This window comes from Protobothrops mucrosquamatus, unplaced genomic scaffold (assembly GCF_001527695.2).
Source record: "Protobothrops mucrosquamatus isolate PMUCROS unplaced genomic scaffold, P.Mucros_1.0 scaffold1739, whole genome shotgun sequence".
NCBI classification, from domain to species: Eukaryota; Metazoa; Chordata; class Lepidosauria; order Squamata; family Viperidae; genus Protobothrops; species Protobothrops mucrosquamatus.
This window is the reverse complement of record NW_015387885.1, coordinates 55642-73429: the sequence shown is the minus strand read 5'-3', so window position 1 is coordinate 73429 and position 17788 is coordinate 55642. Positions and strand designations below refer to the sequence as shown.

Sequence of the window (17788 nt, the reverse complement as noted above, 5' to 3'; positions counted from 1 at the left end):
ATGCATAGAAAAACATCTGGTTTCTGTACCTGGTTAATATCAAGGTTTCTCAACCTATTATCCCCACCCATCCCCCAATGTTTTGAACTTCAATATTTCTATCTCCCTAAAGTCTCCACTCATTTCAGCATACTTTATTCTTCCTGCAAATATCTTTGGTTATTGCATTTCTGAAATGAAATACAACTATGGAATAAGGAAGGGAGGATTTCCCCAAGGAAAAATGTAGATTAAAAAGATTAAACATTAAAAAGGAGTCACAAGGAGGGGGCAATCAGAGTTAAAAGTTTGGAGGACTTTCAAAAATGTTGCTATTATATAAAGTCTAATCGTAAGGAACACATTCACACGTACTTTAACACGGGTGAGCGCCATTTTAAAAATCATTTTTCAACTCAGCATTTTAGGGATGTGGCTGATTGAGAGAAAGAATACAAGAAATCAAGAGTTTTAAGGTTTTGAAAGGCTTAGCCATACATATTTAAAACCACATGGCTGATAAGAAGCCTTTTGTCATCAAATTTCAATGGCATGATCCTAAGAAGCTCTAGATTAGCAAAATACAGACTTGGGAATATATAAGGTTCCTGAATTATAGAAAGCCTATTCCTGCTTTATCTATACCTGGGTGGATAATGTTATGATTTGCAACGTATCATCAGACACGTAATCAAAATTTCAGGTGCACACAAAATGCCCTGCAATATATCCTACTTTTAAAAAGGTTGATTATTGCTATCAAATTGTTTTGTTCCTTCTGGTTTTCACGTAATAGTTCTTCAAAGGCACCAACTGACAAAAACGTGTGTTGAAAGGTCGTTTGGGCTGTTGTCCTTTGTGGCAGTGTTAGAAACAATGAACGCCTCCTCGACAATTTTGAAAGAATTCTCCAGTGTGGATATATATACACACATGCATGTACATAACATCCTGGCTTTTAAATGAGGTAATGTTCTCATTACTGTAACAGCAATAGAGCAAGTAGCTTTTGCATTCCACTGAATATAATGAGAAAGCTAGTGAAAGTGTGTTTAAGCCAGTGGTTCTCAACCTTTTTAATGCCGTGACCCCCAACCGGTCGTAAGTCGAGAACTAAACCGGTCGTAAGTCGAGGACTACCCAACCGGTCGTAAGTCAAGGACTTTGCCTGCCCGGGAGCGCCGCGCATGCGTGGTTCCGCCCCCTGCGCAGGCCGAGGCGTAGCTGGCAAGCGGCAGAGACGGAGCAGGCCGACCACCAGCTGGCCCAGCTCAAGGGAGGTAAGGCACCCGCCGGAAAAGGGGAAAAAAATGGCGGACAGCCTTGCTTGGCGACCCCTGTGAAATGGTCGATCGACCCCAAATGGGGTCGCGACCCATAGGTTGAGAACCGCTGGTTTAAGCAATCAAAGAATTCTTTTGATTCTTGCTTCGTGTGCCTCTGTGTACAAAGTCTGTGAGCAAACGATCTAATTGCGAAGAAAGTGTAGTGTGCTTTTTAAACTTGAAATCTCCAAGTGACTAGATCTTGAAATATTAGTAATTGTCACAAAGGCTGTTTCATAAGAGGTGAAATTCGTCATTTCCCACCAAAAACATGAGTTAGCTGCTTTTCTCTTTGATGTTGCTGCTTCTTAGATGAGTCTTCCGCTCCATATAAAGATACTGAACAATGAAATAGGCACCTAAACCCAAACCACAGCATGTTTGAAACATAAAAAGAAAAAAAAAGAAACGTAAAGTACATAATAGCATTACTCTTATAAAATAATAGTCTCCGAAATCCTCAGACCTTAAAGTTGTTCAAATATATTTACTTTAAAGTGATTGGATTTATTTATTTAACCTACCGCAACTTATATTTTAAAACTAATTTAGCACATTTTTCTGATTCGGCAGCCACAGGAATCTTTGCTTAGCCTCTCAAGATTCCTTGTTCCCTATGGTTTAATATCTTCAGAAAAACTAAAATCTGTATATGAGGAATGCCAAAATGAAGAAGGAAATTGCTTGAAATGGTGTTAAGAAAACCGTCATTAGAGCAGGACAAGGTTGCCCTCCATCCGTTTGACCATTCAGATATGTTGGGCAATATTGTGTTCTGAACTGTACATGTGTAACTGTACATGTGTAAGTGTACATATCTCCAAATAGCTAGACATGCAAAATGACAAGAGTAGCGCACTTCTGACAATTAAGCAATATATTGTCATTTAAATTATTTAAACAAATAGGGATTCAGTATCTGTGGGAAACACACTCTGGCTGATGAGAGCTTTGCATTAATACTATACTGTACCCATCTGTTTATAGCTGTTTCAGAGTTAGTATATAGCAGTGATGGCGAACCTTTTAGAGACCGAGTGCCCCAAAACTGGCCCCGCCCCGCTCCACCCCCTGCCCCGCCCTTGCTCTGCCCCCCATCCCGTCCCGCCTGCCCACAGGACCACTCACTGCCCGCTGCAGATCGCCCAGGCAGCCCAGCAGCGATATGGCGGCCACATCCTCTGCCCACGCTCTGTGGCATCAACTGCATGATGGGGGGTGAGGGCAGAGTCTTGTCTACGCTGCCTGGCTGCCATGTCTTTGGCTGCGCTGCTCCGTGTGGGCCATGCTCGAGGGCGACTCTCCTTCAGGGGGGCTGCTGGAGAGGAGGGGGTCGCAGGGGGAGGCAAGGCTGGGGCAACGGCACGTGTGCCCACAGAGAGGGCTCTGAGTGCCGTCTCTGGCATCCGTGCCATAGGTTCGCCACCACTGGTATTATGTTTGACAGGGATCTGATGTAACTGTGATGAATACCTCTAGACTCTATACTGGTATAATGAATTGTGTGAATAATTTCCTGTACCAGTCAGGCTCCCCCCAGTGAGGGATGGGAGCTTAATCCCCAATCCTGCCAATGCGCTACAGATAATCTCCTCTGGTGCATTTGCTAAGAAATAAAAGAACTTACCACCAAACAATATTGCCATGTACATTTTCAGTACGTAGGGAAAGTAAACAGTTAGATCCAATGGAAAGAGTATTCGGATGGAGTAAGTGCCTGAGGTTTCAAAGTGAGGCAACGATTCATATATGGCAAATGCTGGGGGAGAAAAAAGAAGAAAAAACCAGCCAAGTGAAAAATTCCAAATACGCAAAAAATGTCTCAGTTCTGTGCAATACATTCAATTAATATGGATACAGGTTAGGCTCAAGCTTCAACCAGGACTAGAGATTCACAATTATAAGTTTTTATTATAGAGCAGGAGTGGGTAATCTCCAGATTAGATGGGATCCCAATTTTCATCAGCCTTATATGGTATAGCCCAGGGGTAGGCAACCTTGGCTCTTTTATGACTCGTGGACTTCAACTCCCAGAATTCCTGAGCCAGCCATGCTGAGGGGAAAGGGAGAGGCTTTCAAGCTGAGCCATGCTGGCTCAGGAATTCTGGGAGTTGAAGTCCACAAGTCATAAAAGAGCCAAGGTTGCCTACCCCTGGTATAGCCAATAGTTACCGATGCTGGGAGTTGTGGTTCAGTACATCTGGAAGAGCACAAGTTGTCCTTTCTTCTGCCCCAGGAGTGTCCAGCCTTGGTAACTTTAAGACTTGTGGACCAACTCCCAGAATTTCCCAAGTTGAAGTTCACAAGTCTTAAAGTTGCCAAGATTGGAGAACAGATTGGATCTGTTTTGCCTTAAAAAACTGAAGCTGATTTGAACGATTATTCCCTNAATAATAATAATAATAATAATAATAATAATAATAATAATAATAATAATAATAATAATAATAATAAAGTTGGAAGGGACCTTGGAGGTCATCGAGTCCAACCCCCTGCCCAGGCAGGAACCCTACACCATTTCAGACAAACGGCTGTCCAGTCTCTTCTTAAAAACTTCCAGTGTTGGAGGATTCACAGCTTCTGGAAGCAGGTTGTTCCACTGATTAATTGTTCTAACTGTCAGGAAGTTTCTCCTTAGTTCTAGGTTGCTTCTCTCCTTGGTTAGTTTCCACCCATTGTTTCTCGTCCTGCCTTCAGGCGCCTTGGAGAATGATCCAATGAAACTGATTCCTAATTAAGCATATGCAGGTAGTCTTTGTTTAAGAACTATTTCAAGTTACAATAGCACTGAAAGTAGTTACAACCAGTCCCCAGAGTTACACATCATCAAAGCACCCTGTGGTCATCTGGGTGCCTGGCAGACCACCCACATTTACAAAAAAACCACAGCATGTGCTTTAACTCGCCCCACACACATCTCACCCCACATCTCACCCTTTGCAGGCTGTCCTGCACGCTATCATCACCTACTCCTGCCACCCTCAGCTGACTCTTCACAAGTTTGCACGAAGGGCCAGCAGCTGCCTCAGCTAGGAATGCATCATTTGCAACAAGAGTGGAGTGCAGAGTGCTCAAAAGGGCAGAGATGGGCTGCGTAGGCGGGGGGGGGGGATGTTGAAGTAGAGGCAAGCACAGCAGGGCAGGAGAAGCATGAGGTCCTCACATAATGACAGTATGGTCCCCATCTAACATCCACTGTCAGGAAGTTTCTCCTTAGTTCTAGGTTGCTTCTCTCCTTGGTTAGTTTCCACCCATTGTTTCTCGTCCTGCCTTCAGGCGCCTTGCGGTCACATGGTATGTCACTTAATGATCGCTCTGCTGAGCGATGGAAATTCTGGTCCCAATTAGGGCCACTAAGTGAGGATTACTTGCGCAGAATTGCGATTTCAGAAATTATAGTCTCTTCCTCCACTTACCTTGAGCCAAAACTGAGAGAGGATAGAAAGGAATCCACAGTGAATGATAGAGCCAAGCTAGTCCTTGAAAGTATATCCCTCTCTCCAATAGTATGCAGTGTGTGTATCTAGAAGGAAAAACAGAGCAGGGGAATCCCGTCACGTGTGCCGTGTTATCAAACAAATAATGCATATGGCATCATTATGATTAGGAGTGGCTGCTTATGGGGCAGATGAATCCCATGCAGCCTTCAGAACCCAGGTTCCCTGCAGTTGTGTTATAACTGTCCTTGTTCCAACTCAGAAGACTGCTACTGGGAATGATCAAATGACTGTATCTGAATCCTGGCCAAGAGTATCTTTCTTTCTTTCTTTCTTTCTTTCTTTCTTTCTTTCTTTCTTTCTTTCTTTCTTTCTTTCTTTCTTTCTTTCTTTCTTTCTTTCTTTCTTTCTTTCTTTCTTTCCTTTCACCACCCATCTGAACAAGTAATCCTGGGTGACGTATTAGGACAATTAAAACACTACAAAATAAATATTTGTTGTTGCGAAGTCGTGTCCGACCCATCACGACCCCATGGACAATGTTCCTCCAGGCCTTCCTGTCCTCTACCATCTTCTGGAATCTATTTAAGCTCATACCTACTGCTTCAGTGACTCCATCCAGCCACCTCTGTCATCCCCTTCTTCTCTATTGCCCTCAATCTTTCCCAGCATTAGACTCTTCTCCAGTGAGTCCTTCCTTCTCATCTATGGATGTTAATAGAACCAAAAAACAGAGCTCTTAACATATTCGGGGGCCCAGGCTCAGGTTCACAATCCTGTCTTCATAGCCTTATGAAAGGCCAACAGGATTAGGACTCATCCCGATATCAAAGGCAGAATATTCCAGAGGGCTGGGACCTATGACTGAGAAGGTAAAACTCCTGGTTCTCACCAGCTGACATTCCTTGGCAGATGGGACCTGCAGCATCCCCAACTTGCCCGACTGAATTGAATAAGTAAAAACAGATTTGGGAAGGATGATTTGATTAGTCAACTCTTGCTAGGTTTCACAGAAATCAGAATTAATCAGCACTGACCTTCTGTTTTTTATTGGCTCCAATAAATTGCAGGAACCTCGAGAAACTAGCTTGCTTACATTTTTGCTCACTGAATCATACAATGTCTTTGTGTTGCCTCAATTCTCAGGAATTCAACAATCTAAACACATTAATAATGTGTTTGGAGTATTCTGATGTTCTGGATATTCTGTGATATTATCAAAATCTTGGATTCTACTATTCTGGTTATTGCTTTCTATTTATAATGTTCCATAAAAAGAGGAGAATACATGATCTACAGCCAGAAAGGTTGAATGTTTATGGGTAAGAGAATGCACATCCTTATCTTCTGAGCTATGTTACAAAGAAAGCCTCCCAGATAATAACAGTGAATTCCATACAGGGAAGATAAATAAGGGAAACTTCTTGGCTGCGTTTCCACAGGAGTGGCATTAAATTCTCACCTGATGACATCAATGCAACTCCAAAGGAAAAACAAGACACATACAATGCCTTTCCCTTGAACTTCTTCTTGACTTGCTATGGCAACAAATAAGATGACAATTCTTTCTGTGATCTGGAAAAAGTAAAATAAGTTTTTCTCAATTTGTTCTCTTTGGACTATCAATGTGATAAAAGTGGCCACAGGAGAGACCATTTTCAACTATGGTAAAGGCAGGCTGCAGTTATGTGATATAACTTAAGTCACTTAATTAAGTTTTTTACTCGTCTTAATTTTCTGGGTTTGACATATTGATAAGTACTGAGGCTACATTCGCATACCACATTAAATTAAAATATGTTTGTCTAATCAGAATAGTATGGAAACACAGCTGCAGCACACGATGCATTAAATATTAAAACAATAAAATGCACTTTTCCACTAAATTCTGTATTTCGATTTTGACATTAAATGCTTCTGCTATCTTAACTTAGGAAACACAATACTGTAGTTTGCAAAGTAGACTATTATCCATTAATAAGTAGTACTGTTTGCCCGCTCACTAAATTTCCAAACAATGCAGTTGCCATTAAATAAAATGTGTAGGGGGTTTGCAGAACCTTGAGCATATGAATACAGCGCGAAGATGACTTATTTTATGCAAACTGGAATTAAGTTTGGCTACAGATTAAAACCGGGATGAAGCACTAGTCTTTAGTTAAGCATATACAGGTAATCCTTGCTTACTAATTGTATGGTTTAGCAACTGTTTGCAGTTAAGATGGTGATGAAAAAGTACTTTTTCAACCAGTCCTTGCATTTATGACCTTCATAGGTCTGTAAAACAAAGGAAAGCTAAAGTAAGATAATAAAATCATGATATTTCACTTAGCAACCATTTCACTAGAATAAGGGCAGGGGAGTGAAGAAAAGGAAAACACAGCTGAGGACATGTGATTTCCCAGTTAGCTTCGCTTACCGAGTTACTGGTCCCAATTGTAAAACAATGACTACCTGTAGATAATTTTTTGAAATTGCTCATTTTCATTTCGTATTTTATTGGTTTTCATTTTTTAAAAAAGTCAGACTGAAATCCAAATTCCATATCCCGTTTTCTATAATCAGATGTCAGAAACTGAAAAGTCATGCCACCATTTTATAAAATGTACACACAGATGCCTTCTTTTTCATTTGTACTATTGTTCTCTACCTTTACAGTATACCCTATTTCCCAATTTCTAAACAGACATTCAGGTTTCTGAGGGGCTATTCTGTGGCTTATTCAGTGCAACAGCAAATACCTAAATCAAGTAATGGGCCACAATTAATACAACAATTAGAAAAACTGTGTGTGTTTCAAATCCCAGCCTGCTTAGGAAATTCTGTTCACATTCTGTTCTAACAAGAAAGACTTTCCCCTGTAGCCTTCCCATCTCCCCACCACCATGAAAAATGCAATTTATTCAATGTGTGTCATGTCCAGACACAATTCTAATCTGATTAACCCACAAAGATCTCATTTTTAAAGGGAGTGATGACAGAAACTAGGAATTCAGGTTACAGTTCACCTTCAATTATGAAAAGTCACAGAGAGACTTTAGATCAGTCAGTATGTAACAGTCTAATCAACACCACAATTTTTTGTGGGGGGAAAACTGGAAGTGGAAATATGATGTATCCTGTCTTGAATTACTGAACAAAATGTTCAATGTTATAGTCATTGCTTGCTGATCACTTGTTGATGACGGTTAGAAGTTATAATAGCACTGAATGAATGATATTCATTACATATTCAGATCATAGACTCAGTTCATGCAAGAAAATTGTACAAACTGATTATAAACAATGACACTGCAGTGTCATCAAAATGATTCACTGGAACATCTGTTAAAACAATCATGTGCCAATAATGTAAAATTGGTGAGAATATATAGTTGAAAAAGTAGTTAAAAAAAAGAACAGGTTAAAATATTGTGAAATTTCTAATATGTACCGATAACATCTTGGCTCATAACACAAGATTTAACTGTGGTTGAAAAAAAGAAAGTGAATAATTGATGTGGCAATACCAAGGCACGGTAGAGTAGAAAAATAGATAAAGAATTGGAGACGACCACAAGGTATCAAGATCTAAAAATCAAAGTTGAAAGATTATGGCATAAACCATAATGCCAGTGGGTGCCATACCAAAAAGCCTTAGACCGTACTTAGAAAATCTACATATTAACAAAATTTCCAAATCTGTCAATTACAAAAGACCACACAGCCTGGATCTGTGCGTAAGGACTAGAAAAATAATCACAATGAATCATGCCCTTCATCCACGCAGTAACACTATCAGATTCTACCTGCCAAGAAGCATAGCTGAGAGTGGAATGTTGCAAGAAAACATGATTGTGATACTACTTGCAAGATGGAGTTGATAGACTGAGCCCAAACATTATGCCAGGAATAGCTAACTTCTGCCCTGCATATATTTTGAATTCCAAACATAATAATGAATTGCTATTTGTCAGAATAGCCATGAGCTAATAAGTAGTGAAATTCAAAATATATGGTGAGCATTACCTTGCCTATCCATGTATTAGAAGATGGTTTGTGCAGTTTTAATGAGAAAAGTGATGCAGGTTTAGTTTATATAGATGTACTGACGATGGTAATGGCAGCTTTTATAAAATTTGCTAAAGGTTTTGATTGTCTTCTAATCGTATTTCTCATCAAGATTTCTTCCAAAATTCTGATCCACTGCGAGCAGAGCACTTTTATTACAGATATTTTTCAATGAGCACATTAAAATGGTATCCAGAATTCAGATCTAAACCCAATTCATTTTCATTTCTAAGCTCTCTGTTACTATGAGTTCTAGTAAAAAAGGGGTTCTGTGGGGGATATATGCAGAGAAAAATATTTAACAGTGCAATCCTAAAAATGTCAAAAGTAAATCTCATAAAGGTCAAAAATTATGTTTCCCAAGTAAAAAAAACTGAAGTTTACAATTCCCTACCTATGTAGTGAATAGGTCATTCCACAGTGCATCTTTCTATTGTAGTCTAAGTAGATATCCATAAGATTATGTTGTCCATCTCACTGAATTCAATGTGTGCTACTTGGGAGTAAGCACAGTCTGAGCTTTATGTTTCTTACTAAGCTTTTTGTTTATTATGGCCACCTTTTCATCCAGGGTATAATCAGAAGCCTAGGCTGAAATGTAAGCTGACAACACTGAGAAATTCTTCATGCTAAAGAAAAACAAAAAAAATTTTAAAATTACCTTTAAAATGTCGTTATCTTAGGCACTTGTGTGGAATATTGATTATGCTAACTTTCTTATTTGTCCTACAAATTCATTTTCTCAAATTCTGTTGAAGGAATGCAAAACCTTTATTCTAGTCCATTTGTATCTCTCCCTTTCTTTTCCACTAGTTAACCTATTTTTCTAAAAAAAAAAAAAAATCATTCCAAATTCTGTTCTTTGACTTATGCCCCTTTTCTTTTGCATGGGTCTTTTGAGATTCAAAATAGACTGTTTTGCAAAACAACCATTTTTTGAGCGCTGGTTTGACTTGATTGGGGCAGAGGTGGCAACCTATGGCCTCTAGGGCCATGTGTATCCCTTAACTTAATTGTATGCAACTATGGGCATCTAGTCAATTAGGACCTCTAGTAAAAGCAATTGTACCCTCCAGGCAACCTGACAGAAAAAGGCATGAGAGGTAGACAGCCATAATTTCACAGTGTTAGATCCATTATTCTTCATTCATTTTTGCTCGGATAATGGTTATCGGAATGGATATCCTGTTATGTGTTCCTTCCTGGTAATTTTTGATCGCTGTAATTAAGCAGTGTGTTATTTAGCCAGGACTTTCAGGATAATTTGAAGGTATACAGAACAACCAGTGGCTTATTGCAGCAATGGCCAAAATCTTTGTACAAATCTATTGTATCTTCATTTATTATATAATTCAAAATACAGGTAGTCCTCAACTTATGACCACAATTGAATCCATCATTTATGTTGCTAAATGAGAAAGTTGCCAAACGACTTTTTGCCTCATTTTACCACTTTTCTTGATTTGTTAAGGGTATCACTGCAGTTGTCCAATTAGTAACACGCTCATTAAGTGAATCTGGCTTCCCCATTCACTTTGCTTGTCAGAAGGTTGCAAAAGTGGATCACCTGACCCCGGGATACTGCAACCGTCATAAATGTGAGTCAGTTGTCAAGCATCTGAATGTAAACCATGTGACCATGGGGATGCTGCAATGATCATACGTCACTTCTTTCAGTGCGGTTGTAGCTTTGAACAGTCCCTAAGTGAACTGTTGTAAGTCGAGGACTACCTGTATTATTAGCCACAAAGACTGAAGGTTGGCAAGAACAAGATCTGAAACATCCAGAGGTGCTTTTTTTCCACGAAGCTTCTTGGATGAGAAGCAAAACATCTTCAAAGAAAAACAAGGAAGTCGAGTTGCCTTTTGAAAAAGCACCTTTGGGACAACCCTGACCTGGATGGCTGAGAGAGAGCTGAAGAAGCTTCTTGAAGGAGAAGCGAAACATCTTCAAAGAAAAACAAGGAAGCCCAGTTGCCTTGTGAAAAAGCACCTTTGGGGCCTGGATGATTGAGAATCTCCATAGAAGATCTGAAACACTAAAAAGCTGGCTGCACGATTCTGTGATAAGCTTAGCTCATTCAGTATTTAGGTACGATGGGAACCAGATTCCAGCAACATCTGGAGAAAGTAGAGAGTCCCCCTCCCTGATCCAAGGACAGGAGCTAAACTAAATGAGAAGGTCTGTAACCTGAAATTCATATGCAATTAGCAATTACATGCTTTTGAGGGGAAATACACAATCACTCCGTTTGGATATGACACTCGAATGAATAATATACATATCTGGATTCCTAGATAAGTTTACTATTTTTACAGAGTGGTTGAAATTAATTCAATTATTTTTCCCACATAGTAATAAAAAAAAAAGCCAACACCTCCTAATTCCTTCAGTTAGAGGCAACATAAACTGCATGTCAGAGGCAACTTTCAGGTACTATATAACCTCGGACCTGCACACAGATAGCTTTGCAGGGGTCATATGGTGAATAAATAGTCATATATGAGCTTCCTCCGATTGACTTTCCAAGTTGGGTTTGTTCTGTTTATCACACGTATCTGCTGTGGGATTTTAGTGAACAATAAAAACCAACCACAGGAGACCTAATTCCAAATATCAAAGCCCTAATCTTCTTTAATATGATGATAATTTGCCCATACCTGTAAGAATCTTGGAAAAAACTGATCCTTCTCAATGCCAGACCAAATATGCAGAAGCTCTAGTATGGATGCTAGCTGGCAAATACGCATCACCAGCCCAATAGAATGAAAAGTATCTGCAACAGAATCTACAGATGCAAGAGGAGAAATAAGAAACATTTGTTTAAATTTTTAGGACACTCCCTTTGTCACAGTCGTCCCTCTTCCCACTGACAGGAAGTTAACGCTTGAACATTTTCCGATACTGGCATTAAAGATTTTTGAAGATTTCCTATACCAGTGATGGTGAACCTTTTAGAGACCGAGTGCCCAAACTGCAACCCAAAACCCACTTATGCATCGTCGGATGCCAGGTGGGTGTGGCCCATTGGGTGGGTGTGGCCCATTGGGTGGGCGTGGCTGCGGTGATAACGGCAGATTGGGTGGGACTAAAAAGTTCAATCAATTCCAACTTTGCAAGATCTTTTTTTTTTCCACGAGAAGTTGAAATTGACTTGATTGATTGAAACTTTTTTTTTTTTTGTACACAGCGGAGGCCTAAAGTGAAAAGGTTTTATAAAACCCAGCTGAAGGCCTAGGACTGGGGCAACGGCGCGTGTGCCCACAGAGAGGGCTCTGAGTGCCGCCTCTGGCACCCGTGCCATAGGTTCGCCACCACTGTCCTATAAGTACATAAATAATAATTCCTGAAGATTTGGATGATTTGTCTTTATGTTTTGGCACAGAGAATACTGTGCAAAAATTTTTTCACAAGGTTTTTCAAAGGAGAATAGATGAAATGTGGCAATCGTGTCTGTGGAACATGGGCCCGTAGAATACATGGCATTTAATTTGGTGACAGTTTGGAAAATTAATTCATGGCCAAATTTATTAATTAAATTTCCAGGAAATTTTAACTTGAATTATTCTCCTCTCCAAAAAAGGGCTATACTTCTATTGTCTCTTTTTTCTTTCTTTTAATAACAAATCATTGTGTTAATCTGTAGTTACATTTGTGCTGCTGTGCTTCCTAATCTAGTTCAGTTTTATGTAGGCTATATTCATGTAAGGTCAATTAAAAATAATAAATCATTATTCAATATAGCTCTTTTGCTGGACTTGATTTATTGCTGTATCCATACTTGATTATGGAGTGATCATTTCCTCTGCGTTTTCAGATGCAAAATGTTAGGCTTTCCTCAGAATAATAAATTCCACATGTTCTAGAAATGAGCTCAAAGCTTTTCCAGTGCAATTAAAAGCTATAGGGTTTTCAGATCCTGGGTCTCCCAGCAATTGTTCTTCACTGGGCCTTTAATCCATTTGATTAATGTGCATATAATGTAACTTGGTCATGATTTACTTTAGCTGGATTGGGCTGATGTCATTTCTATTATATAGGAAGTGAACAGTCAGTTATAATTACTTACAATCTCTCTCTTTTCCCAATAATCTTAATCAACTTTGATCAGTTGATTAAACTAAATGGTTTAGGCATATGCAATGTGTTAGGAATTAAAAGGTTAAAAAAAAAGTCCCTAGATGATTAATTGTCTGAGTTTTACTGGAAAAGCTATACTAATTGCTTCAGAATTGCATAAACTTGCACATGCAGAAAACTGAGTTTTAAAGGGAAAAAAAAAACTAAGTTAATCTTGCTAAAAGTCGACTGCAACTGGGAGATGTCAAGCCTGCTTGGATATTCTCATATTAAATAATAATGTTACTAAAATAACACTATTATTTAATATGAGATATTAGGAGACTTGGGGGATTCTAAAACTGAAAAGGGAATGAAAAGTAAAAAAAAACATGTAAGAGAAGAACTTCCTTCCACCAATCCCTGCATAATTAAAACTGTTCATTGTCAATAACATGTATTGTAAAAATATGGGGGCAATTTGTGTGTTGTTTTTTTTTAAAGAAAATCTTATTTCCATTCAGAATCGCTTAGAAAAGGGCTCAGGTTTGGATAATTGAAATTGGCAAAAATATAAAACACACACAGACAAAATACCTACACTGTACTCATACAAATGGAATATTTGCACTGTCTTAACCAGGTTGTTGGTTCGCACAGTAGCTATTTCTCTAATAAACATTTTTTTCAAACTGAGATCATAATAGAAAATTATAAGCAGTATCTATCTGTCTGTCTGTCTACCTACCTACCTACCTATCTATATCCATCCATCCATCCTATATCTATCTACCTTAATATGGAGAGCAAAACCTGAAGTGAGTTTTGAGAAATGGCTAATAGCTATTGGCCAAAACTACCTGCCAATCATACTAGTTCTATTCATAAAAAAAGTAAAGGAGTCCCTATGGATTTTACTCCACTAGTTGTTGCCAACTCTAGGGGACAGTGCTCATCTCTGTTTCAAGGCCATTGAGCCAGCACTGTCCAAAGATGTTTCCATGGTCATGTGGCCAGCAGGACATCACGGAGCAATTCCTTTCCACTGAAGTGGTACTTATTGTTCTGTCCCAGCCTACGCGAGTACTTGCTCAACTGCTTTACTCATGAGGAGGAACCCCTCTTCATGGAACCAGGCAGGACACCCAAGAAAAACAAACCCCTTTTATTTTTTACATACCTGACTCAATGTCCAAGACTTCGGAGGCAAGCAACACAATCAACAAAAACATGAAGCCGCAGCGGGAATGGTTGCCTTTGGCAACCAGCACCTCCCACACCTCCCCCTTTTATAGTCCAGCCAAGGTGTGGCTTCTTAATGATTTTTCTTTTGCCTCTGGAGCTGCCCCGCTGCCTTTCTCTGCCTTGCTCGCTTCTCCTCTCTGCGCATCCGTGCATTGGGATTGGCCCCAGCTGTTCCTCATCGTCGCCCAACTCAGGCTTCCAAAGCTGCTATGTCTCTGCCCGAACGTGAGTAGAGGGGCCGGGCTCCTCGTCTGACTGTGAGTCCTGGTGCTCCTCAGAGCCTTTCTCAGACTCCAATGTCACTCCAGGCCCCTCCTCCTCATCTGAGTCCTCAGACTCGGCTGCCGGATCCACTGGCTGGCAAGGAATCACAACACTTATTTATCTACTCGCATTTCCAAGGTGTCAAACTGCTAGGTTGGCAGGCGCTGGGGCGAGGACAGGACCTCACCCGTCATGTGGCGCTTGGGTCTTAAACATGAGCTACCAGCTTTCCAGAAGAGAAGCTCAGCATTTTAACTGCTGAGCCACCACGCCACCCATTCTATTCATAGTTTCATATTCATAGTTTGGTTTTATTCATAAGAACACATCTTCATTTATCATTTTACACTGTGGAGTTAGAGCACCTTTGCCTTAGTCTTTAATGTTGTTGTTAATTGCGAAGTCGTGTCTGACCCATCGCGACCCCATGGACGACGTTCCTCCAGGCCTTCCTGTCCTCTACCATCTTCTGGAGTCCATTTAAGCTCACTCCTACTGCCTCAGTGACTCCAGCCAGCCACCTCATTCTCTGTTGTCCCTTCTTCTATTGCCCTCAATCTTTCCCAGCATTAGGCTCTTCTCCAGTGAGTCCTTCCTTCTCATTAGGTGGCCAAAGTACTTGAGTTTCAGCTTCAGAATCTGGCCTTCTAAAGAGTAGTCGGGGTTCTACTTCTAGGACTGACCGGTTTGAATGCCTTGCAATCCAAGGGACTCGCGGGAGCCTTCTCCAGCACCGTAATTCAAAGGCCTCAATTCTTTTTTGCTCAGCCTTTCTTATGGTCCAACTTTCACATCCATATATTGCAACTGGGAAAACCATGGCCTTGACTATACGCATTTTTGTTGGCAGGGTGATGTCTGCTTTTTTTAGTCTTTAATAGTGGTTCTTTATTTTTGAAAATCTTCCCGCTTTCCAGAAACTGGGATTAAACCAACCCTATTTCACACAACCATCTGAATGCATAAGGGCAAAAAATAGATGGGTCTCAACTGGGAGCACAACTGCACTTGCATTTAGGCTAATGTTTATGATTCACCTTCAGTCCTCAGTTCCACACCAGGAAGTCGAAAATAAGGGTCTGAAGGAAACACTGCCTTAAAGAAATGATTAGGCCCATAGTGCCTACGTCTTTTTCTCCAGGGTTATCTGTAAGCGAAGGGATCAATAATTTCAAAATGGCAGGCATGACAGAGCACTTCACCTCACCCCTTTGTGTGCAACACATTATAAAGCACAATTTTAAAAGGGGCAGGACTTGATTCCTTGGTCAGGCTGTCATTTTGATAGCCATTTTTCTCATGAATTCAAAGAAAAGCATGAGGAGACGATCATCAGAGGGATAAGTGGATATTTAAAAATAAATAAACCATGGTTTCCTGATTGTTATTTTGAGAAATAACATCCAGGAAACAGATTTGGACTGATTTTGTAGTTCTATTGTCACCATTTTTTATTTCATAATAGCTTCTCAGTGAAGAAAAATATAAATACAATGGTTCCCTTACATTTTTTTTGCCTGAGCGGGGAATTTAACTCATGCATATTATATATGCGTGAAAAAGAGTTTTAGACTTCTCAAGTCCAAATTTCTGAAACAATATCACTGTTAGATCTACTTCAGTTAATACTTGATTTATTAGCAAGCTTTAGCAAAATGGAAAATGTATGACATGAGCCTACCTTCCCCAAATGAAAGGAATCTGATGATCATATTGGTAAATATCCATGAATGTCCACAAAACTGAAATAAATAATAGCTGAATATATATGTATTCATTGTTTTTCTGTTTTCTTTTCTGAAAAGACAAAAATACTCATTCAAATTCCAAAGCCGACTTTAAAATTCTAACAGCAAGGAATCATTTCTTACCTGATAGCTATTTTCATCAAAGCATTTTCTATATCACACTAACACAGTGGTTCTCAACCTTTTTAATGCCGCGACCCCAACCGGTCGTAAGTCAAGGACTAAACTGGTCGTAAGTCGAGGACAACCGGTTGTAAGTCGAGGACTAAACCGGTCATAAGTTGAGGACTACCCAACCAGTCGTAAGTCGAGGACTTTCCCTGCCCGGGAGCGCCATGCATGCGTGGTTCCGCCCCCTGCGCCGGCCGAGGCGTAGCTGGCAAGCGGCAGAGACAGAGCAGGCCGACCACCAGCTGGCCCAGCTCAAGGGAGGTAAGGCACCCGCCGGAAAAGGAGAAAAAAATGGTGGACAAAAAAAATGGCGGACAACCTTGCTTGGCGACCCCCGTAAAATGGTCGATCGACCCAAAATGGGGTCCCGACCCACAGGTTGAGAACCACTGCACTAACATCTTACAAACTGGGCCAAAGCAAAAAAAAAAAAAAAAGTGAAAACAACCTATAAAAGCTTGAATGACCATACTGTTATTTTTTTTTTATTTATTTGCTTTACAGTACTAGGGAATAAAAGTTTTTTTTTCATTTTTCTGACAATGTGCTCTCCCTGTTTGTAAAAATATCTCTGTTATCCTTGCTTTTTTATGTCTCTTTTGTGTATGTGTATATGTGTGTAGTGGTATGGCAGACCACAGAATAAAGAAACTCGAAATAGATAATGGTAAGTCCTCTCATTTAATCCATTGTAAACTAAGCAAGCTGAAAGAATCAGCACAGTTTTCATTAGCTGAAGCCAAACAACAGCAAAAATCCAACAGGCTGGCAGTAAAAAGGGGTTGAAGTGAGGGGCCCTTGGTTGTTTTCCTGCAGACATTTCCTTACCAAACTAGGTAACATTATCAGTGCTAGTTTGGCTATGGAAATGTCTGCAAGAAAACAACCAAGCACAGAGCCAAGAACCCCTCAAAAGTCTGCTTTTGGATGCGACCAAAATTAATCTTTACATTATAAGACCAAGCGGTTATACTTCCCTTCTTTTTCAGGTCATAAGAATATAAAGCGCATGGTCAAATATTTGTTGCCCCACTCCTTCCATTTTTTTAAGCCAGCGGATGTTTTGGCACACCATAGATATTAGGAACTGAGTTAACCGCAAGCCTAGCGTCAGCTGTGGCATTCTGACATGGTTTCTAAACCAGAGAAGCCTTTCTATATATAGCTTACAGGGCTCACACTTATTTGCACATTACAATTGAGGAAGCAACCGCATTGCTTCTTTGCAAATTTCTCCTTTGGTAGCAGCAAAGTGCTGGGTGCCATTGCTTTTTGCATGCTTTCAATAAAAGCCAGTGACTTTGGGCCAGTCACTCACTCTCAGCCCAACCCACCTCACAAGGTTGTTGTTGTTGTGAGAAAATAGGAAGAAGGAGTATTAGGTATGTTCACCACCTTGAATTATTTGCACAATAATAAAGGTGGAATAGTTTTTTTTTAAAAATGATAACTGCCTTCTTTAGTACAGAAAACAGAGAAATCAATGTGGTTGAAGGATCATTCAATCCT

The 17788-nt window shown here is 40.0% G+C and overlaps 1 protein-coding gene across 1 annotated transcript; it reads right to left on the bottom strand.

The window, feature by feature from the left end:
* Positions 1-1580: 1580 nt before the first annotated feature.
* HACD4 (3-hydroxyacyl-CoA dehydratase 4) lies at positions 1581-16119 on the bottom strand. Its single transcript, XM_015823005.2, has 6 exons — positions 16042-16119; positions 11453-11580; positions 6204-6316; positions 4721-4827; positions 2932-3063; positions 1581-1663 (listed from the first exon to the last, which is right to left on the bottom strand). Exons 1-6 carry the CDS (start codon positions 16070-16072, stop codon positions 1581-1583), a joined length of 594 nt encoding a protein of 197 aa, XP_015678491.2. The 5' UTR covers positions 16073-16119.
* Positions 16120-17788: the final 1669 nt, after the last annotated feature.